General features: G+C 44.2%; 2 protein-coding genes across 2 annotated transcripts; both read left to right on the top strand.

Moving 5' to 3' along the window:
* Positions 1-33: 33 nt before the first annotated feature.
* On the top strand, positions 34-3,802 carry LOC147215321 (uncharacterized). Its single transcript, XM_086140019.1, has 5 exons — positions 34-131; positions 1,239-1,872; positions 1,970-2,170; positions 2,519-2,648; positions 2,730-3,802. Exons 2-5 carry the CDS (start codon positions 1,479-1,481, stop codon positions 3,199-3,201), a joined length of 1,197 nt encoding a protein of 398 aa, XP_085996145.1. The 5' UTR covers positions 34-131; positions 1,239-1,478; the 3' UTR covers positions 3,202-3,802.
* A 321-nt stretch (positions 3,803-4,123) lies between these two features.
* LOC147215320 (rap1 GTPase-GDP dissociation stimulator 1-A) lies at positions 4,124-11,491 on the top strand. Its single transcript, XM_086140020.1, has 5 exons — positions 4,124-5,017; positions 6,601-6,708; positions 7,247-7,369; positions 7,493-7,618; positions 8,329-11,491. The coding sequence occupies exons 1-5, from the start codon at positions 4,924-4,926 to the stop codon at positions 8,799-8,801; spliced, it is 924 nt and encodes a 307-aa protein (XP_085996146.1). The 5' UTR covers positions 4,124-4,923; the 3' UTR covers positions 8,802-11,491.
* Positions 11,492-22,510: the final 11,019 nt, after the last annotated feature.

The raw sequence follows: 22,510 nt of genomic DNA, 5'->3' as shown, positions 1-22,510 counted from the left end.
GACGGCGATGCTCGCATAGCTGATTTGCAACCCGCTGAAGCAACGGCAACGGAGAAGGGAAAATGTCGCTGCCTTCGACGAGGACCGTTCTAGGATCAGTGTCCTTTTAGGAGAAATCACACCGCAATTCGGTGAGTGGGACAGCCGTGACGAGTTGAATGAAGTTAGCGCCGAAATTCCCGGTGCTCTACCTCCTCCAGAACCGCGCCGGTACGGTTATCCGGCAGCATCATCCCGGGCCCTGCGATGAAAAGTATAGCAGCCTCCGCGGCGGGCGGCCATGATGATTGTTATTTAAGACCGGTGTGTCTGTCTTAAACGTCACTATATTCGCCTCGTTTAGTTTATCAACCGTCTAGGCGCCTTCTCGGCTCACCGATGCCATTTTCAACACGTCGTCAAACGGACGGAGGAAAAACTTGGTTTCGCTTATTTTCCTGAAAGTTATTTATTCCGTGGCCGCGAACTCGGTCACATTCCTTCGCCCCTGCGTTCCAAGTCGTGTAAAGTCAAGCTAGCCACGGCGAGGAGCTCACACTAGCCAAAATGAGTAAAAAAAATAACAAAATACAACAAATAGGTGTCACTAAACCTCTGGCATCGCTTTTAAGAACATTTAGTTCAAGCTGTTTCAAACTTGTCAGAGATTTAGAGATATAAATTTATGAAATAGTGACTGGTCACTTATGCCTACTTAAGCTGCTCTTTACGAGTATTTCTACCAGACACAAGCCACAATGATATTTCCAAGTGTCCCCCTTCAACGAAACAACTATGGAACCTCATCATCATTTTACATGCCAGACATTGATATTTGCATTTTTTTCCCCTAATGCCAGGTTTTGTTTACAAGAGAAAAATTGGTAAATAAAGCCTACTGCTGGTTGAAAATTGTTGAAACAAGTTTGTTTCTCAGTCATTTATGTTAAGGGTTTTTATAACATCTTAATGAGGTTCTAGAAGATGTTTTGCTGTTACGAGGCAGGCAAAGCATCCTTATCATAACTTAATTCCAGTTGCCGTCCCAAGACTTTCCAATTAAAATAAACTTTAACACCAGATGATAAGCTTGATGGTCACAGATTAGGGGCAGAATAGAAGAGACGCTCCTGGGTATTTCTATTCAATATATACTAATCACAGCAGGGTTCGTTGACTTTGGATTTGGTTTTCTGTGCTCAATATGATTGAAATAAATACTCTATATTGACTTCAATTGTTCTTTTTTTGTCTTTCAGACTGCTGCTGTTGTTGAAAGTGCCGATAAGCTTCTTGAAACTGTAAAAAAAGGACCAACTTCTACCTCGACTTTCGGCCAAGCCTTTGTTTTCATTCCCCCTTGATTAAGTCAGATGTATCGCTAACCATCTCCAAACAGGGTGGGATTCGTAAATAGTGCATGGGCATTGGAAGTAAAAAGAACAATTATAGCTACTTCTGGGTGCGTCTCTTCCCAGAGCAAGGCTCCGGTTGGAAATATGGATCCCTCTACCAGAGTAGTGGGTCTGGATGCCCAGGGAAACATGGTTTTCACAGTCGTCAAGCCAGTCATGGGCATATTTCAGATGTCTTCAGAGCAACCCAGTGGTGTGACACAAGGGGGTCTGGGGCTGCAGGGCTTGCCTGAAAACACTCTGGTCCTCCACCAAGCACAAGGCCAGGTGTCAATAGACCAAAACCAGGTAGAAATGCAAACCATACAGCCTCATGTTCAGACCCAGATGCAGGTTTCCGCCCCCATCCAGGCGGAGGAGGCCCCTGCGAATCAGGAGCCTCCAGCAAACACAAGCATAAATCCAGAGTTTAGTACACATATGCCCTTTGCAGAGGTTTCATCGCTCCTGGATCCCAACATGAAAGGATCTAAAGCTCGTAAGTGGCAAGTTAAGGAATGAAATATGTGCTGCAAATTAAACGGACATGACGTCAAAATTGACATGCATTCAGTGAGCTGTCGTTGCAATCTTAGGGAAGTATCTGATCTCCTATGATGAAATCAAACGGCGGCTGCACGCACCAGAGAAGATGTCCCTGCGCTCTTTGGCGGCCTACACCCGGGTCAGCAGAGGCCCAGCGAGCAAGAAGACACTGCTGGAGTTACTGAATGTACTCGGCCTGACGCCAAGCACAACTACTTCTGTATCCTCCTCTTTCTCCAAACTTACTGAAGGTGATTTGTGTGTGCATGCGTGTTTTCCTGTCTGGACCTTTTTAACTGTCAAACAATGCGTGTCTAGAAAAAATTGTGAATGTTCTTTTTTTTGGAATCACTGCAAGTCTTTGAAACATTATGAAGCAAAATCACTCCTTAAATGCAATATTATACGCCTGTATTATGTGGTGTGTCGTGTAAACACAGAGCGCCGATGAAACACAAGAGTGTCTAACTATGGGCCGGGGGTGTTTGGTCATATCACACACAGAAGGAGCCATGTGGAAAAAAGGAATGGTGATTTGAATGACAAAGTGAATAGTTTAAGAAAGTAAAACAGTGTCTTGATTTTCATGCGTTTGTCAGGTGATACCAGAGCTTTGTGTGACGATATGAAGGACTTTTCCCACGATTACATTGACTACTGCAACATGGCCAAGCAGCTCATTCCCGAGACGAATACAGTCCAGCACTGGTCCAAGATAATTGAGACAAAGTATGAAGGTTATATACCAATACCACAAAATATTGTCATCTCAGAGGGAACCAAGTAATAACTGTTAACTCTTTGTCTTAGGAACCACCTGGAGGACATGAGGAAATGTTTCAAGGATCCGGTTAACAGCAGCGCATTTGACAATGTCACTCACGGCCTCGGACTGGGAATGTTGGACGTCGCTCTGGACATGATCACCATGGTGATCGAACAGCAGATTCACATCCTGTCGGGCGCGGCGGCTTCAGACCCGGCAGACTCTGGTCTCCCACTGCGCCGCGTCCGCAGGCGGAACCGAAAGGCATGCGGTACGGAAAGCAAGAAGCCAAACAGGGCGGCGGCGGGCAACAAGGAACAAGGGAAGGGCATTTCAAAAGGCAAGGGACGGGGCAGAGTGAAGAAGAAGATACCTCCGGAAACCGGGGCCACGGTCACCGTGGAAACACAGTCCCAGCACTGCAAGACCGAAGACGTAGAAAGTAATGTTTTTACCCTGGTTTCTGTTGGATACGAGGCGGTCTCCAGTGGTCTCAACGCAGCCGGAACTGTTTGACCTCCAACAACATGAATATGTGAATTAGAACTCAGGAAAACCCACAGATTCTGTTTTCTTTGGCCGGGTGCACTTGACAGGTACGGGATTATCTCCCTGAATTTGGGTACGATTATCCAATCACAGGAAAGGGGGATTATCTGCTTAAATGATCCTGTGGTGTGAGGTATTCACAGATCCAATCCTACTGTGAGAAAGTGGATTGGAGGATCCAGTTTCCAAAACCAAACTCTCAACACTTTGTACTCAAAACCGAAATCCGACTTCAGTCCTGGAACGAAAGGGTGTGATGAAAAATCCCTGAAGCGTTAGCTCAGCATTAGGATTGGCTTCATTGACTGGGTGCTGTGAGTCTAAACAGTTATGTCTTGAACTGACCTAAAGGACAACAAGGTTTCAAATTATTTTTGGCAGGAAATTTTGACTTTAGACTTAGACCCACCCCTCACTGCTAAACATGTAAGTCAAGGTCATGCCAATGCTCCCCCAGCCATGTTTTTTTTTTTGTTGGTTTTACATTGCAAATAACATACAAGCTCAAGCAGGTGACAGCAACAGTCTGCCTCCAAGTTTGTTTCAATCTAAACTCAGGTTCAAGTCATGTTCTGGTCCGACTGCTCTGTGATCATACAGAATGTCAGGTGTTTGTGTGTGCATGGGTACCCGGTGTCAGAACTGAAACATGACGTGATTGTCATATCTCTGAATTGTTTAAGCTGGTTGAGATTGAAAAGTCCTGTAGAGTGCAGCCCCTCCCAGAGATCAAATATATTCAATAGGGACGTGACACAGGCGCGCAGTAGTTGAACTGTTTTTTTATCATCAGTGTAGAATGCCGACGTGTTCCCATTGGTGTTATTTTTTTCAAGTGTACATTGATGTCCAGTTCTATCATGGCTATTCTCCATCCATAAATGCAGTGTACAAATGTCAATCTTGTGGTGAAATGTACTGTGTATTATGTATTTCCCTGGTGTATTTATTGTTAGTTAATGCCTATTGATCTGTACTCACTCATGAAAATAGTCTTTACAGGAGCCTCAAGAGAAAATGAGAGATTTAATTTTAATACTTTAATAGAGAATTAGTGAACGAGGCAAAATGAAGTAGGTTTCCTGGTTGTTTGGAAAGCGAGCTCACTTGGTCCCTGTTAAGGCCCGACCTGTGTTTCACCTCGGCTCGGCCCACCGGGAGGTCGAGCACAGATTCTACAACTTTGACATAAGCAAAGACCCGGGCACTCACCGGCACGTTTCGTTCTGGCACCTATTTTGCTAGAAGCTCCGAGGCATTGTGGGGGATTTTAAGGAGGTAGTAATACCCACGGCGGTGTCAGCCAAGAGCTAATTCCATAAATGCTCTCACTCACTCACCTAAACATGCGCACACGCACACTCACACACACTGGGAGGGGGGAGAGTGGCATTAGTGAGGATTTGCGGCGTATTAACCCCAAGAAAGGACACAGACCGAGCTGCAGAGCAGGGAAGGCTGACAGGCAGACATGTGCAAAGATACTGAATATTATTTTTCCACAAAAGGACCACGCACGACAGGAGGAAAGTGCACGGTTACGATGAAGTCCGACGCAGACGAGGGGCGACCCGCAAAACTGCTGAATAAAAGGGATCTGCTAAGAAGGACGTCAGAGACACAAGTGCGGTTTGCTTTGCATTAATAACTCGAAAAGAGGGTGTTGTAGGAGAAAGCTGCCGAGAAAGGATGGGACACCCCAACATTCCACACGCGTACACTTTCACCCGTTCCCACAGGGACAAACACTGTGCCAGCCAGCCGCAGCTACACACAACTAATGGTGAGTAAAACCACCGAGGCCTGTGCGGCAGACACGACATCTTTGACTTTGCCCTGGAGAAACTACTTTTCAGGAGTTTTTCCATTCAGTTCTTTCTATATCTTACACAGAAGCGTTTTAAATTAGGATCTTGCTAAATGTTTTGCTGGCTGACCTATCTCAACAGCTCCAGACATCTGTGAATACCTTGAAAAAAGTTAAAAAAGAAAACAACCATAAGTGACATTTCCTATTTTCAAGTGTTTTGTTGTTGTAATACCGGTTTCAGCCACAGGGGAGCGGTTTGCAAGTGACACAATTTGGCAGACTTTTTTAGTAGTTTAAACCTGAGCATCAATTCATCTCTCTGCTTTGAGGCATTTTCACAGGGGATGAAGAAAGCAGTCTGCAAAAGATAAAAATCTCACCAGAGATTGAAAACTAAAGTGAGTTTTACAACAACAAAAATAAGTAAATTGCTTCTCAGGTATAACATCTGATAATTTCTCCCAGAAATAATCAGCATACTGAACAACCTCATGTTGTACAGGAGACAATAGTGGACAATGTGTTTTCAGTTGAATTAGACCACCAATATCTGCTCGTAATAATGTTGAATGATCATAGTTCTTTATAAAAATCACATTTAAAGTAGTTTCATTCACATAGATCTGCCTCTTCATGTGAAAATCATTACATCCTAGAGCCACACAAACCAAACCATACTTTGTCAGTACATCACAGCTGTCTGCGAATTTAATGCTCCGATAAGAGATAAGAGATTAGTATCGGCCGATGCATGAGATAACTCATCGGAAGAAAGAAAACGTGTAGAAATCAAGTCAGTGTCCTCGGGTGGCCCCTCGCCGGCCTCGGCGGGGGAACCGATGAAAACATCGATGGCTTTTGAGACTCGAGTGTTTTGGCTGAAAAACACGACCGTGGAAATGAAACTACTCAATTGAAGTGCCAGTGATTGCAGCTTGGCGGGATGCCGCGGGAGGCCTCTCTTCCTTTTCGGCTGCCACTTCAGAAATGGATTGAAAATGAATTCCCATCGCGGATGTAAATTAATTAAAAAGCATGAGTGGATCAGCGACTTTGTGTGTGTGTGTGTGTGTGTGTGAGCGTGTCCTCTCACCTCTGCCAGCCGGCGTTTGTTTGTTCAGACGATCTGCGCTGAAGTGCGGTCATCATGTGCTTTTGCGATCCCGATTATTTGGTCGTCACGCTGCCGAGGTTAAGCCGAGAGGGTTCGAGTGTCCCGGGGCACGGCGTGGCGTCCGTTCAAGATGATCCGAACTGGAAAAACAAACATCGCCGTTCAGGTCACGACCAGAGGAAGGAGATTGAGAAAACGAGGAGCCGGGAAGGGTTTACTCTGCGGGGCGGGGGGGCTTACACTTAGAGAAGATTCCCAAGTCGTATTTCTGAATGGCAAAATATCCAATCGAGTTCAGATAAATCATTAAAAACGGGGCGCCTTCTCTGGACTTCCATGCGTTATCGTTCAAAATAGAAAAAAACGATCCTTTAAATTGAAGATAATCAGCGTAAACAGATGCATTTCTATTAGTAGCTGAATTCAAAAATGTGCCCTGCAGACAACCTGAACGCCGCGCTGGGCACCATCAGGGTGCTCGGCCTGGAGCTGCTCGAAGACGAACTGAGGCCCCACCTGAATACGGTGCTGACCAGCATCGCCGAGAGGAGTGAGTTCATCCACCCGTTCGTTCCCAGATACGATTTTATATAATTCATTTATTTATGAGCGTCGCCGTTTCATAAAGGAGTTGGAGGCAGCATCTGTGACCTCACCTAAACTTCCAGAAACCGCTTAAAAATGGCAAGAGCTAACATTTCTTTCGTGTTCTATATTAAAAAAAATCTATCCGGAGCCACAGTTGTTTACGAAGACACTTTATAGTTTATAGTTTATTTTTATTTCTAATTCTGCCTTTTTCTTTTTATTATTTATTACTGTTATATTTTCTGTAACTCTGGCACAACAATTTCCTTCGGGATTAATAAAGTTGTTCTTATCTTATCTTATCTTATCTTACTCCACTCACTCTCTTCATTCACCCGTGCCTCTTAAATAAGCTTAAACTGTTTTTTTTCTCATCATAAGTATCAAAACAGTTAATATGAAGATATGTGGGTGGGTTTGCATCATGGCATCCTATCAGCGGCACCCCATCCATTTAGCTGCTTTGACAGTGCAGATCTTGTCATTCCCCATTTGTCCAGACAGCGGCGCTGCTGAGCAGGTGGTGATCAGCGGCATCCTCCCCATCCTGGCCTGGTGCCTGAGGAGCCGGGGGCCGCTGGTGCTGCTCACCGCCGAACTGGTGGCGGAACTCGCCAACGAGTGTAAGCGAAATATTTCCGCGAAGAAAATAAATCGGATGATCTTTATCTCCGTGTTGACGTTTACAATTCTGCGCTATTAACGTGTAATAAACACCTCATGATCACGTCTGTGTTTCCCGTCAGCTGTTGTACGTAAAGGTTTCGGCGACGCCGGCTTGGTCCCGGCCCTGTTGTCGATACTCACCAGCGCCGACCGAGAGCTGCTCCTCCACGCCGCGCTGGCCATCTCACGGATGTCCTACGACAGCTGTAAGTGGAGAGCAGACAGCTTAATAATAAAAGAATTTAAATTTAATCGTGAGATATGGTTTATGTTACAGTATACCCTTGTTTTTCGCAGGGGTTACGTTCCAAAAAGAACCCGTGATAGGCAAAATCCGTGAAGTAGAAACCTTTATTTTTTTTACAATTATTACACAATTAAATACTCTATTATACATTGCTGCTGTCGTCCTTATGTTTTTTTCTTCCTTCTTTATGGAACGAACGTAAGATTCATTAATTCCGTAATGCCGACCTACAGCCGCATAGCTTTTACCTTCCCTTAGCATGTCCGGAAGTTTAACTTTATCTGCCATAGATAGCGTCTCCCGCAGCCTTTTGGGCCCTGCCGCAGGTGCTTTTGTCGGTTTTGTCAACATTATGGGTTTTAGAGAAACTCGAAATTGCAAGAGAATTTGCACGTACGTGATGTAAATTTAGCAAGCTGTTTCACGTACGTGTACATATTAAACTGCAATGTTATTGACGCGCAGGTAGAGAAGAAGCGGAGTGACTTTTTAGCCGATCAGAATGCAGAACACAATGCACCATGCGAATCCGTGAAATAGCGAAACCGTGAAAAGTAAACCGCGTAATAGCGAGGGATCACTGTATTACGCTACTGACCAAGATAGTTGTTGTAACTTTGTTGGGATGATCTGATGACGTGCATCTTCTGCTCCTCCTGTCGCTTCCAGCGAAGCAGCAGGAGATGCTCCTTCGCCGCGGCGCCGTTCCTCGCCTGGTCGCCATCCTTCTCCGGTTCCCCGGCGAGGAGGCCCTGGAGGGGGCCTGCCTGCGGGCCCTCTGCAACCTCAGCGGCATGGTGGTGGCGGAGGAGGCGGGGGTGGTCTGGGAGAGAGGCGCGTCCGTCCGGCCGGGGGAGTCCATCTTCCACGGCGTGTCGGCGCACGCCTGCGGTTTCGCCTCCTCCGTGATCGTCGTGCACACCTGCAAATGGGCGCCGGGTCATTACTCCGTCAACGTGGAGGTGCTCCAACGCTGCTCCTCCTCCTTCTGGAACTTTTACAGGAGCAAGCGATCCGCTCGCTGCTTCCCCTTCTCGGCCCTCGGAGGCTGCTCCAGTCTGTACAAGGGCATCAGGTTCTCCCCGAGGAACGTTCCCCGGACCAAAAGCCTGAGGACCATGATGTTCCACACGCTCCTCTGACACCGTGAAAGACGGGGGTCGGATGAGTCCCTCACCAGGGAGGATGTTACTCTTGACGTGCACGTCGGAGTCGTTGAAAAGCACACTGGAGGTTTACGTCAGGACCGGAAACGTTACCAAATATCCCAAACTAATGGGCCTCTTTCGGTTTCTCGCTTTTAAAACGTCAACATCGAGTCACACTACATATGTGAATGCGTGCACGGCGGGACCTTGACTTACAAGCGCGTGAATGCATGAGTTTTTTGAGATAAGAGCCGTCTCTTAGTGGAATTTTTGCTTTGTGATACGAGCCGAGGTTTGAGTCGGGGGCGAGCCGGATGAGCGTCCGACACCGATGTGGCCGCCGCTGTCAATGAAGTGGTGTTTAAAAAACTGTCAGTGCTGCCCACCGCTGGGTAGCCCAGAGAAAATCAGAGAAAAACATGAGCAAGAGCTGCGTGCTATCAATGTGCCCATGAGGAGATGGAGAAGTTGAAGTTGGTGAGATACCGCGACCGAGAGCGTCACTGGCGGGAACGTCGACAGACGAGGCATCGGAAGAGTCACTCAAAGCCAGCCGGGAACAGTTTGGTCATTGTAAAAAGACCAGCGTTCACTCCGATGCTAAATTCAGCGAAAAAGTGTGTTTACATTGAGCAATGCGTTGGGTGACGTGGGGTTAAAATGGTTGTCCTTGGAAAAGGACATTTCTGGTTCGATCCCCTCGCTCGCCCTCGCCCGTCGAAGTGTTGTTGAGCAAAACGTTGAACTCCTAACTGGCGCCGCTAAGCAGCTGCCAACTTCTCGTGGTTCGTCCTTGATGGGTTAAATGCAAAGGTTGAGCCTTAAGATACAAATCAGTCATTCAAATCCGGTCCAGAACCAGTTTGATCATTTTAAAAAGAGGAGCGGCATTTACTCTATGCTCAGTCAGCGATAAAGTGTAGCAAAGTGTGCAAGTTACATTTAGCGATACACTGTAGCATTAAGTGTGTAGCGAGTAAGCTAAGTTAAGCTTAAGCACAAAATGAAAAACTACCCCAAACTCCTCCGCCGGCATCTTCGTCCGATCTTCATGATAAATACACTTTACATTCTATTTCATTGCGTATTATTTTTGATACACTATTTCGCTTCACAAAACCGGTGGGCTGGAACGGATAAACAGCGTTTCAACTCATTTCAATGGTGAAATTGAATTTGATGAACGAGCAAACTGAGGTACGAGCTCGGTCAGACCAAATTAAACTTGTAAGTCAAGGAGTTACTGTATATTCCTGCTGTGGGTGCGTACGGCCTCTGACGTTCATCGCTTCTCCACCGAAATGCGTCCCTTTTGCACCGTAGTAACTTTTTCCAAAAACCGTTTCCCGGGCTTTTGGACAGCAAAGGAACCAGAGCGGTCGACCTCAGATTTGTCAAAATTGCCAACTCAAAACCTTTTTCTATCTTTTTAACTTTTTATAAGGTGATCTTGGATTGAGAAAGGTGGACACAAATAAAATGTGTTTTATCATTATTATGATTATCATGTTACTGTTTCTTTTGATCGTGACACAGTATTCTCATCTATTACACTGTAGATATTTAGCAACAAGCTAAATTGATAAAATTGTCCGGCTCATCTGAGCACAAGAATCCAGATGTGCAGTCATCAGAATTTTATACGACAAATAAAAATAAGATCTATGATGGAGTGGATAATACACTGGTGATAAATCAGATCTCATTGAGGGCTCAACAAAAATCTGTTGATCCGACCAATGTGCTCACTGACAATTGTATTTTTTTAACCTGACAATGAGGAAATGCGTGTCTCGTAGCTTCCTCCGGGCCGGATTTGAAACCAGACGAACTCCTGACCCCGGACAAGCAGGAACTCGAAAGGAGATACAAACATTTCCCGGTCGCGCCCCGACAAAACCAATCAAATGGCGTTTGGGTTTTCTCTCAACAAATGCGATTTAGTTCAATTTCTTTCTGGAAGGTGGATCCACCTGCATGCGAAGCTTCAACACTAGATGGCATTAATGCGCTTTCCCCAAAAAGGGTCCCCTCGTGAGTGCCGTGAGCTCAGGTCTACGCACATCCACCGACGCCGATCGTGATCTAAGTGGAAATTTGCAGATATTTACATGGATGTAATTGGCTTACTTTCCCTCGCCGCCATTTAAAATAAAAAATATCTCTTGAAATCTGCCAAAGGCGGACGGATGCAGGCATCTCGTTTCTCATCCTTCCTAACTTATTATTCCGGAAGCCACTTTAATATGTTATATGCTGGAGACGAAGCTTTGGTATTATTTTCTGGTGGACAAAAGGGGTGCCGACTAACTCGATTTTCCTTCACTGGCTCACCGTGCGATTGTTTGGAGAGGGAAAGTATTCATTCTGTTCATAATACGCTGTCATTACAAACAGGCCGTGGGCATGTTCCCATTATCACAGATAATGAGCGCGTTGAAAGAATGGATAATGAAAGCGAAGGGAAAAGAGCACCTGTCCTTGGCGGCCGTTCACTCCTGGGATGGAAAGACATTTGGGTTTTTCCCTTGTGAGTTGGGAGACAGAAACCAAAGAAGTGAGAGCCTCCAGTGCTCTGGTTGGACGGGATGCTATATGCTAACAGCTGAATCAAATCGCTGTGTTCTTTAAGTAAGTGCCCATTATTAAGTTATGCCGCAGAAAAAACATTTTGGGTCCCAATTAAAATGTAAACATTTGCTTCATGTTTGCTGTTCTTTTTTTTTTTTTTTTTTTTAAACTAGCTGGGAGACGTCCAAGAACAGCAGGGAAAAAGTCTGTCACTCCGGTGTAGCTTGGCATGCTAAATGCCGCCATGCCCGACCCATTGGTGAACCACAAGAAAGCTAGCGATGCTAGGCAGCTAGCACCACTTTCTGAACTCTAAAACTTTGATATTTCTGTAAAAAAAAAAATAACAAGAACGATAAATAACAATGATAAGAATAAGGGATTTGACAATAACTATTAAATATTATTTGGAATTTTATTGAGCATTCAGCATTTTTTTAAATTGAAAAAAAAATCAGATAGGAGACATTCAAGAATTACGTCAGGGAAAATGTAAATGACAAGGAAGCTAGCAATGCTAGGTTAGCACCACTTTCCTTAGCTCTAAACTTTGATTTTATTTTTGAATAAAAAAACTAAATGAACCGAAAATAATGCTAATAAAAGAGTAGACAATAATTGTGAAATATTATCAGGAGTTTTGTCTAAGCATTGTCAGCATTGGAGAAAGTTTTTTTTTTGGAATATGCAGTGTGTTGCTTATGAAGCTAACTGGATAACACTCCGCTCCATTCGCCACGGGGGCGAAATATTCACAGAGCTGAATTCTAAACAGGGACAAACAAATACATTTTATAAATAAACTGGAGCAAAGAGAGAACGTCCTTCTCTGTCCCAGGGCCGCGAGAACAAAATGACATCATTCTGTTCCGGCTGCTGCGGAGTCCGAAAACTGTCACGTGATTGGTCAGAAATGTAAAGTAGGCGTGGTCAAAACGCAGAAGTTGTGCCATTTCCACTTTTCTGCTGGCGTGTCAGGTCATGCGGTGATGGGATAGTTTTGAGGATGAAAGTATGAATGGGCGAAAATGTACGTAACACATCTAGAGAGGCGTACGGAGACAATCGCACAGAGATGGCTAGACTTGGTGAAAAAAAATCAACGAAAGGCCAAAAGGCGTGCACAGATGAAAAAGAGCAGCAGGAGGAAGAACTGGGAGGGTAGATTTCCCAAATTAAATCCATATTGTGCAGCTAAGATGTTACTTTTAAAGCTATTTCCTTTCCTGGTTGATGTTGATCACTGATCACTAAAAGTAACAATGTCATTGCAACAATTTTATGACTAAATAGTGGACGCCTTGTTGATGTAATGAACGCAAATTCATGCAAAAATTGGCTTTGGCATTGTCAAGCAATACAAGCTATGTGCCGCGGTGGCGGGCAATATCAGATCTGAATCAGTGGCGTCTCTGCCCGCCTCTTGTCTGTAAATATTGAAATGCACACACGGCCTTGCATTTGGTGTAATATGCCAACAAAAAAATTGAACAATGAAGATTAATAAGGCAGAAGAAGCGGCGGCTGTAGAGTTTCTGTATTATTTAAAGTTTCTCAGATTTAAGTAATGAAAGCGCGACGGCAATATGGCCCCCGCCGCTATCGGGGGTGGGTTGGGGACGTCTTCTTTTTTTTTTTTCTCCATTGTTGGTGTTGTTGCCATCGCAAAAGCGTGTGATTCATCAGACACATGAAGTGTTTAATCAACCCCTCTAATCCGTTTCCATAATAGAGAATGCAGGAAAAGTATGAATATATTACTTTCAATATAAGCCCTCTTAATAATTCATGATGAACTTTGCGTTACATGCCCTCAAACCCAGATAAACTCGGTGGAAGACTCTTTTATTACTTGTCTTTGCAAATGAGTCATTTAAACTTTAATCCTCTTGTTTCCCGCAGAAACAAACCCACTGTAATTGCATTAGGATTTCACAGCGCCGCGATTCTCATTACTGCTTTTGTCGTCCTTCCTTTAGTTATTCGCGGCGTGCAGCATCCTTCAGCAAGGGAAGGCAATCACTCACCTTGTCGTGTCTCTACACACACACACACACACACGCCTACAAACACACACGTTTGTGCGTAAGCCTACGCGTACACGTGCCCAAAATAAGAGTATTTTCACTGAACGTGGATGCCCACCCAAGCAAAACCACGGTGCAAAATATGTGCCAAATATCGCAGGGCTCACAAACAGGTAGACAAGCACACCCGCAAACACATAGAACTACAGATGCACTATTTTAGCGCATGCAAACACACACACACACACATAGGGGAGAGTTTGGTTACGCACACAGCAGTGACTGCAGCGATGGCGCCGATTGATCCTCCCTCAGGGCCTCGCTTCCTGTCTTTTAATATAACAGGTCTGACAGCTGAGCGGCTGCCATGACAGACATCTGGACTTGCGTGTTCCCTCGACAACCTGCCGCCTCTGGAGCCAAACTCTCACCTTCGGGCCGGCGTGACGGCTCGCTGACGGCTCGCGTCGTCAGAGACCCAGGATTAGCGTTAGCCAGTCGATAATGCTCCCCGGTGCCGGGAACAGAGGACGGCTCCCACAAGACCTTCCTTATATAAAGATCTTATTCTTCCCAGCGTCCCCATATCATTCATTCATTCATTCACTCATTCATTCATAATCCATGCTACTTATTTTGCACTCAGGGTCAAAGGGGGGCCGGGTCACCTGTCACAGATCCCCAGATTATTTAATCATTCATTCACTCAGGCTCAAAGGGAGCGGGAGCCTATCCCAGCTTTCATTGGGTCAGAGGCTTACCAATGGCAGATCCTTGTTTCATTCATTCATTCATTCATTCATTCATTCATAATCTATACCGTTTATCCTGCACTCAGGGTCACTGAGGGGCTTGGGCCTATCTTGGCTGTCATTGGTCAAGAGGCAGAGTTCACAATAGATCAGTTACCTGTCAATTGCAGATCCCCTCCTTGTCATTTATCCATTCATTCACTCATTCATTCATTCATGATCTATAGTCGGGGTAGCGAGAGGCTGGAGTTTATTCCAGCTGTCATTGTGACAGAAGCGGGACTTAATAAGAAACACAAGAAACACACAACCATTCACTCTCTCATTCACATCTGGATAATTCAGGTTCTCCAATAAACCTCCTGCATGTTTTGGATCGTGGGAGGAAACTAAGTCATTAAGATTCCGTCTGTTTCCCCCCGAAAAGTCCTGAGGATGAGAGAGCCCGTTTCCGTCACGCAATGAAAACAAACAAACAGCATGTTCGGGACGTGGAACGCCATCAGTCCGACGGAACGTCGCCAAGGCTACACCTTATCTCCCCATCTCCTGCTGTCTTTTGTTGTTGTTTTCTCTTTTTGTCCCCGTTCATGTGAGGTGACCTTGTTACTGGAAGGTTTTCTGCAGCTACTGGATGTGAAAGGCAGAATAAATAAAGGCTCATTATGTATTCATTTTGCTGTTTTTATGGAGTGGAGGTAGAGCGGTATGAAAATGACGGAAGTGCACCTGGTCTCAGAGTTGTCTATTCCACATCCACTAAAACCAGTTTATAGTTCATTCATAATTCCAATCTCTAATAGTTGCTTTCCAACTGCTGGAACCTTTTCCTGTTCAGAGAACTTTTTCAGGAACTGAGGTGCTTTTTTCTATTGGAGCTAGGATCTCAGTTCCCAAAACCCTTTGACATAAAAAGACCACTGGAACCCATGCGACGTTGATGATTGGTGGAACTCATGAGCCAAGCCGAACACCACATTCCTCATGCGGACTGTGGTGCGCCATTTTCTTGAAAACCCATGTGGTCACTGGGTGTCTCTTTTCTTATGACAAAATGGACAGAATCATCGCAAAATGGACTGATGAAGAGTTTGGAGCTCTTCTGGCGTGCTATGCTACAGAGGGCTTTCCAGGGCTCACAGAGGAACATCAATATTTTGGCTGAAATAAGTACGGGGTCAGCTAAAGGTGGGCTTCTTTGTACAGCAAGGCAGCAAAGGGATGTAATAAAAAAACACCTCAAGGTTCCACTGGAGGAGAGCTGATCCTGGAGCCAAATCCGGTCAAGGAAGTTTTCTGTTGCAAGCTCTTCCATCCCTCCTTCCACTCAGGGTGTGATCCTAGGTAATCCATTTTCTTTTAAGTAGCATATTAATGTCTATGGAGGTTCTCAGTCATCCAGGTCATGGGTAATTCTTCTCGAAATCTTCTTGTCTTGGCAACTGGACTTGAATTTCTTCAATGAAGACATGGAAGAGTTGATCAGCAGAAACTAGAAACTGCCCCCTTAGACCTAGTTTCTGCCAATCAATGCTTCCATTTACGCAACAAGCCAACATATCCTAGACCCACCAAAAACCCTGGCAGTTATATTTTGAAACTCCCCATTGGTCATTAGAACTGGGGAAGCTTCTCGGGCGAGAGGTGAAGTGTCTTCAAGTGAAGAAATTCAAGTCCAGTTGCCACGACAAGAAGATTTTGACAAGGATTCCATTTTAATGGTATCAATATGGTACCGAATGAGGAAGTCTGGAGTGGCAGAGAACATGGACATGGGTGCAGGACATGTATGCAATGCGGGGGACAGTGGTGAGGTGTGCAGCAGATGTGGACGGAACCAGCAGGAAAAGGACTGAGAGAGGTTTTCAGGGCTTGCAGAGGGACGTCCATATTTTGGTCAAAATAAGTAAGGAGTTAGCTAACAATCGGGGGGAAAATAAATATAACTTAAGCCGATCTGATAGCCAATGGTTATTATTGCTGCCATGCAGAACATGTATGCTGTTGCAAATTGGCTCTCTGTGCTGTCCGTGTCATCTTCCTCTTCTTCATGGTGGTTTGTTTTTGAGCGTGGCGCTTGAGGTACACGTCACAGCACCCCCTATTGTGGCCCCTTACTGCCCGTGTGAATGCAAAAGTAAAAGTTCACCCTGGAGGAGGCTAGTTTCTGGAACCAAATTCAACATGGATAGTTCTTTGAACTGTTCTGTCTGAAAGCGGCTCTCGTCTTGAGCATTAATCGGTTCTGCTATCGCTTCACCTCAAAGGCCAGCGATCCTGTCGACCTTCCCGAAGGGTAAGATGAAATTCAGCTGCTCCTCAGCTTGAGGTTGATTTGGAGAGTCACTTCTGAACTCCCTGCTTCCCCTGGATACAGGATCATTTCTCAGCGGCCACCCTGATGGTGCATGACTGTGTCTCGAAGTGTAGTGCACCATGTGGTGCTGAAAGGGCAGCGGGACAATTAACTACCTTAAACTACCGATGCTTTTAAATTCTCTGTCTCAAGTACATACATCTCACATGGACAAGAGCTGGGAAACTGAAAATAGACAAATCCCCGGTCCTTGGAAAAACTCAGTGAGACCAATTGGGGTCGGCACCATCTAAGTTTGGCAAAGCTTCCTTGTATTCCACAGGGAACCTTCGTTTTTGTTTTTGCTCAGGGGTTTATGTTGGCGCATTGATGATCTGTTATCTTTTCTTTCATAGCTGACTGCTTCTGTCACCTTCTTCGGCGTTGGATTGTTTTACTTCCGCGCTACGAGCTCAGGGGCTGAACCAATCAAATCCACCGACCACTTCCTGAAATGACTTTCCAGTCCTTTCCTCCCGAGTCAATCCCGGCATCTGTGGTTCCCGTGTCCTCAAAACAGCTAGAATATCGATACTGTCCTTTAATTCAATTTCACACCCCATTGAGCGCCAACGATCTGGAGTTCAGGACGGGGTTTTAAATGTGCGAGAAAAAAAATTAAAAATGGTGGCTAATAAAACAAATAAAACAATACCATCATGATTTAGAATTATGTAATGACCAGAAAGGACATTTCTGGTCAAATTTTGTATCGAAAAAATTTTGCGGTGACAATAAGGTCATCTGCATCCCCCTCCCACTCACAGATGCACGTGCGCGCACACACACACACACACACACACACACACGGTAAATGGTCTTCACTTATATAGCACATTTTCACACCTTGCAATTTCACACCACTTTACACTGGATTGCATTCTCACACACACAGACAGACAGACACACACACACACACACACACACACACACACACACACACACACACACACACACACACCGATGGCGACAGAGCTGCCATGCAAAGCCCAAACCAGGCCGTCTGGAGCGAATTTTTCGGCAAGCAGACATGAGCAGCCGAGAATCGAACCACCGTCCCTCCATCTTTCTATGCATGATTCAAAGTCTTTGCATGATAACCTCCATGTTTAAAGTGAAGCCCTCCTCCCGGGAGCCTTCATTCTCTCATCTTTGACATCCTACATAGAGAAACAACTCATGCCCAATGGAAAAAGTGTCACCGTGGCGACAAGAAAACACTCCAGAAAGATAAACGGATTGCCCCCTTGAAAGATCGTGTGCGTTTTTTTTCTTTCGATCATCGCGCCCCCTCGTCAATAACGCGACCGTCTCGTATCCGAATCAACAAATAAACCACCCTGACTGATGTTTCCACGCAAAAACAGACCAAACCAACTTGTGAGCGTCAACTTCTTCATTCTGTCACCGTCCGGGCTGTAAAATATTCCCAGATTCTGAACTGACGGCTCATTAAATATTCATCGCCTTGAACTCGTCATAATAACAGCAATATACCGAGGAAGACGAATGTGACTCGCCCAGAGCCGCTGCTGATTCACATAAGTCACACTTGTTCTGCCGCTCTGAAGAAAGGATCTCTTTCCTCGACGGTTTGATTAAAGATCTCTGAGTTCCCTCATAACTTGGTTATTACACATTCTTGAGCGCAATGGCTGCGCTGGGTTGGAATTCATGCCTGCAATTTGGGTTTTTAATTATATCCTATAGTCATTATCTTCTATTTTCCCCCTTTCTTATTTGATAGTAGTTGACTAAATATTGCATAAAGGGCTTTTAGAATGACAAACACTTATTCTGACAAGCAACAGTGCGATGACAGCGGGTCCTGAAGGTAACATCGGAGGTACGTTCGCACCAACCGACGCTCAATGCGAGTCGGGGCGTCCGTGCCCGAGTGACTCTGTATCAAGAAATAAACAAGTCCCTCGAAAAATGAAAGGGAGAACAAAATTAAAATCAAGAAAAAAGACGAAAATGCGACTGCAATCAAAACAAACAATTAAAAAAACAAAAATGTCACACATTCTGGACTCATTACTATATATGTATGTGTGTGTGTGTATATATATCTCTATATATCTATATATAGCGATATATATGTATATATATGTGTGTGTGTGTGTGTGTGTGTGTGTGTATGTATATAAATATATATATACGTATATATGTATATATGTGTGTGTGTATGTATGTATATACGTATATATAATGTGCATATATATACAGTATATATATGTGTGTGTGTGTGTGTGTTTGTATATATATACATGACTGTCTCAGAAAATTTGAATATTGTGATAAAGTTCTTTATCTTCTGTAATGCAATTACAAAAACAAATGTCATACATTCTGGGTTCATTAAAAATCAACTGAAATATTGCAAGCCTTTTATCATTTTAATATTGCTGATTATGGCTTACATCTTAAGAAAAGTCAAAAATCCTTTCTCAAAATATTAGAACATCATAAAAAAGTAATTTTTGTTTTTTTAATTGCATCACAGGAGATAGGGAACTTTATCACAATATTCTAATTTTCTGAGACAGTCCTGTAATCCGATGCGCCTTATAGAATGGAAAATACGGTACATAAAATATGTTAAAATATTTTTGTCGCTCTAAATAAATGACCTTAAGCGCCAGTACACAGAGAGTGGACGACATTTTTGGTTCGTTGCCGTAGGATCGTTTAAGTTTGCCTTTTTTTTTTCTAACATACAAGCACTCAATAGACTGAGCATTTTTGCTTAAAAGTAGCCTTTAACCCAGTTTTTTTTTTTTTTTCGGAATTCAAAATGTTTTGTTGCATGTAGAAATGAAATTTCATTTGTATTTGTTTATTGATTTAAAAAAATGCAACACATTTTGTTTAGCGTAAAGACAAAAAAAATTACATTATATGTAATATAATTCATTTTCAATTTAAAAAGGCTTGTGTGGCTCCCGGCGTTTTCCTCACAGTGGGGAAACGGGTCCAAATGGCTCTTTGAGCGGAAAAGGTTGCCGACCTTTCGTACCGTTGAACCATGACTCTATTGCATCAACTTGAAATTTTTCTGCAAGGCGATTTTTTGCTTTGTGATACGAGCCCAGATCTGAGTTCGCCCGCCACTAGGTCGCCCAGAGAGAAACATTGAAAAACATGAGCGAGGTCTGCCTGTTGTCAACTCGTCCATGAAGAGATGGAGAAGTTGTAGTTGGTGAGATACCGTGACCGAGAGCGTCATCTGTGAGAAGGCAGGAGACATTTCCGGGGATGTGGAGCAGCAAACGGTGGGAACGTCAACGAACGAGGCATCGGAAGAGTCATTCAAAGCCAGGCGAGGACAATTTGATCATTGTAGAAAGACCAGCGTTCACGCCGATGCTAGATTTAGCGAAAAGGTGTGCGCAAGTTACATTTAACAATGCATTGTGCAAGTAAGGGCGATGTGGAGATGGAACGAAAACTCATGATACGAACACCGGAGCAAAATCAAAATTTAAAATTCGCGCAGCACCTGCCGAGGGAGTTCAGGTAGCTCGAACGCACTTCATGACACCGTCGCATCTTCTGATCTGGCGCTGCTCGCTGCTCTCACCTTGGGTAGTTCGTTCAGTTCGTGTATCTCGTGTCAAGTGTCTTGTGAGGCATGTTTTTATATCTTCATGCTTATTTTGTATCCTTTTTTTTTTTTTTTAAATAAACATGATGGGCCCTAAGAAAGCAAGTGGTAAAGCAAGAGGTGAATCCAGAAAGAAGATGCTTTCCATGGAAAGTAAGCATGTAATATAGTATACGTATGACAGATATCGTATGTGAATATAATTGCAAGTATTTCGCGAATTAATTTGCTACAAATTAATTTGATTTCCGTTATTTTAAATGGGGAAAATTCATTTAAGGTACAAAAAAAAAAAAAAAAAAAAAAAAAAAAATCAACATACAAACCCACTTCTGGAACTAATTAAATTCGTATCTTAAGGGACCACTGTATTTACCGCAAGGTCTGAGTAAAAAGCGTAAAAATAAAATAAAAATAAAGTTTAAAATTGATTTAATTTCAATTTATTTTAAAATAAATAAATAAAGAATAAAGAATTGTGTAGTTGTTAAGTTAAGCATTAGAGCACCAAATGGAAAACTCTGCCGATCTCCTCCGCTGCAACCAGCATCTTTGTTTAATCTTCATGGTAAATACACTTGATAACATTCTCTTATGTAAAATTATTAGTTTACACATAATTTGTTGTTCGGAAAGAACATTTTTTTTCATTTAAAAGCACATAACAGAACCAGGGGGTTGGAATGAATCAATAGCATTTCAATGGGAGATTTAATTTGGCATACGAGCAAATTGCGTTACGAGTTCAGTCACAATTAAACTCATAAGTCAATGCATTATCGTAAATCCAAAAAAGTGAACGTAAATCTTCATTCACATGAGGATGAGTGTTAACGGCAGGCTGTTAAACGGCATTTATGGTCAATATAACGATGACGCGACGTAATTCACAAAAGGAAAGCGAGGGTCCGTCCATCCCGCCGCTGGAAAAGAGGCGGGGTTTAGACCGGACCGCACAGCTGTCAATCACCAGGGCCGCATAGACAGGAACACAACGGTTCACTCTTTCTTCAAGACCTGCGGACAATCTGGGGGCTTCGCCTCACCTTCCGGATGGTTCCTAATGGTGACGGGTAGTCGGGGGAACAAGTTGGCCTTTTGCTGGTGCAACGGCGTGTGTCCAAAACCGGGGAACGAAACAAGGACGGACGAAAGTGACGCTCGTGTGGACCCGCGGTAACAGTCCGAGGGGAGAGAGTCAACTGACATGTCAGGCTGTGCAGAACGCTGTCGCACCTGGAGTTGCGACGCGACATTATGGCAGGCAGATGTTGAAATCAACAGCAAAGAGCCCACCGTGTCCCAGACAGATTATTTTTATCCGAAGAGCTGAATGGTCCGTTCAAACGCCGGCGTCTTCACGTCTATTTTTCGCGCAGACATCACAAGCCAACGTGGCACAGATGTAGCTCTCTCCCGCTGCTCTGAGCGACAGAATAAGGCTACAACTGGAGCGGGCGACAACAGCCAGGACAAAACACAGCGCCCGTGCTTTAGGCGTGTGTGTGTGTGTGTGTGTGTGTGTGTGTGTGTGTGTGTGTGTGTATGTATGTGAGCAAGCATAAATGAAGTGTGTTGTAGCGGGTTGGTGGGAGAGGATGCCATCTGTCCTGGCCTATTACGTCCATCACAGGAGGGATTTTACACACACACACACACACACACACACACACACACACACACACACACACACACACACACACACACACACACACACACTAAATCATCATTTTCTCCAACAGCACCATCAACAGCTATTGATATCCCCATAGTGCTTATTTTTTTTAATCCCACATCAAACCAATTGTTTTCATTAGTAAACTTGGGTTTCTATTTATGGTTCCATCTTTATCGATCTCTTATCGATTCATTTCTCTTCTCCGCTCCTTATTGGAATTCCGCCACCCCGCCTTTAGGACTTCACGCGGCGAGGGCGATGATGACGACCATATCGCCTCTCTCGCGCCAAATTATTCACATCCATTAACATTAACCGTCGCGAGTGAACATGCGAAGGTCGCTGTGAACATTAACGGTAATTCCACAAGCAAACATGTTGTGACTCTGCGAGGTTCCTATGAAAATGTTATTTAACTGAATAATCGTGCATTCATTCATTTTCCACCGCTTGTGCTGCACTCGATGCTGTCATTGGCTTAGAAGTGGGGTTCACCTTGGACCGGTCACCTGTCGATTGCAGATCCCCACATCATTCTTTCATTCGTTGATTCAAGATATATAATCGACTGCAGGGCCACCGAGAGAAGTACAACCATTCAAATTTTGGTCTCGAATTAACCTTTTGTACGTTTTGGAGGAAACCAATGCAGACTCCACACCGAAAAGCCCACCGTGACAATGGAACCCGGGTCCTTCTTACTGTGAGAATA

Source organism: Fistularia commersonii, chromosome 32 (genome assembly GCF_037954325.1).
Source record: "Fistularia commersonii isolate RoL2024-O1a breed Wild chromosome 32, RoL_Fcom_v1.0, whole genome shotgun sequence".
Lineage (NCBI taxonomy): Eukaryota > Metazoa > Chordata > Actinopteri > Syngnathiformes > Fistulariidae > Fistularia > Fistularia commersonii.
This window is presented reverse-complemented; position numbering and strand designations above follow the sequence as displayed.

Coding starts and splice junctions, on each gene's coding strand:
- LOC147215321 (XM_086140019.1), top strand. CDS start 1,479: ATGGATCCCTCTACCAGAGTAGTGGGTCTGGATGCCCAGGGAAACATG. Junction 1,873..1,969: donor CATGAAAGGATCTAAAGCTC/GTAAGTGGCAAG, acceptor TTGCAATCTTAG/GGAAGTATCTGATCTCCTAT. Junction 2,171..2,518: donor TTTCTCCAAACTTACTGAAG/GTGATTTGTGTG, acceptor TGCGTTTGTCAG/GTGATACCAGAGCTTTGTGT.
- LOC147215320 (XM_086140020.1), top strand. CDS start 4,924: ATGGGACACCCCAACATTCCACACGCGTACACTTTCACCCGTTCCCAC. Junction 5,018..6,600: donor GCAGCTACACACAACTAATG/GTGAGTAAAACC, acceptor TGTGCCCTGCAG/ACAACCTGAACGCCGCGCTG. Junction 7,619..8,328: donor ACGGATGTCCTACGACAGCT/GTAAGTGGAGAG, acceptor TGTCGCTTCCAG/CGAAGCAGCAGGAGATGCTC.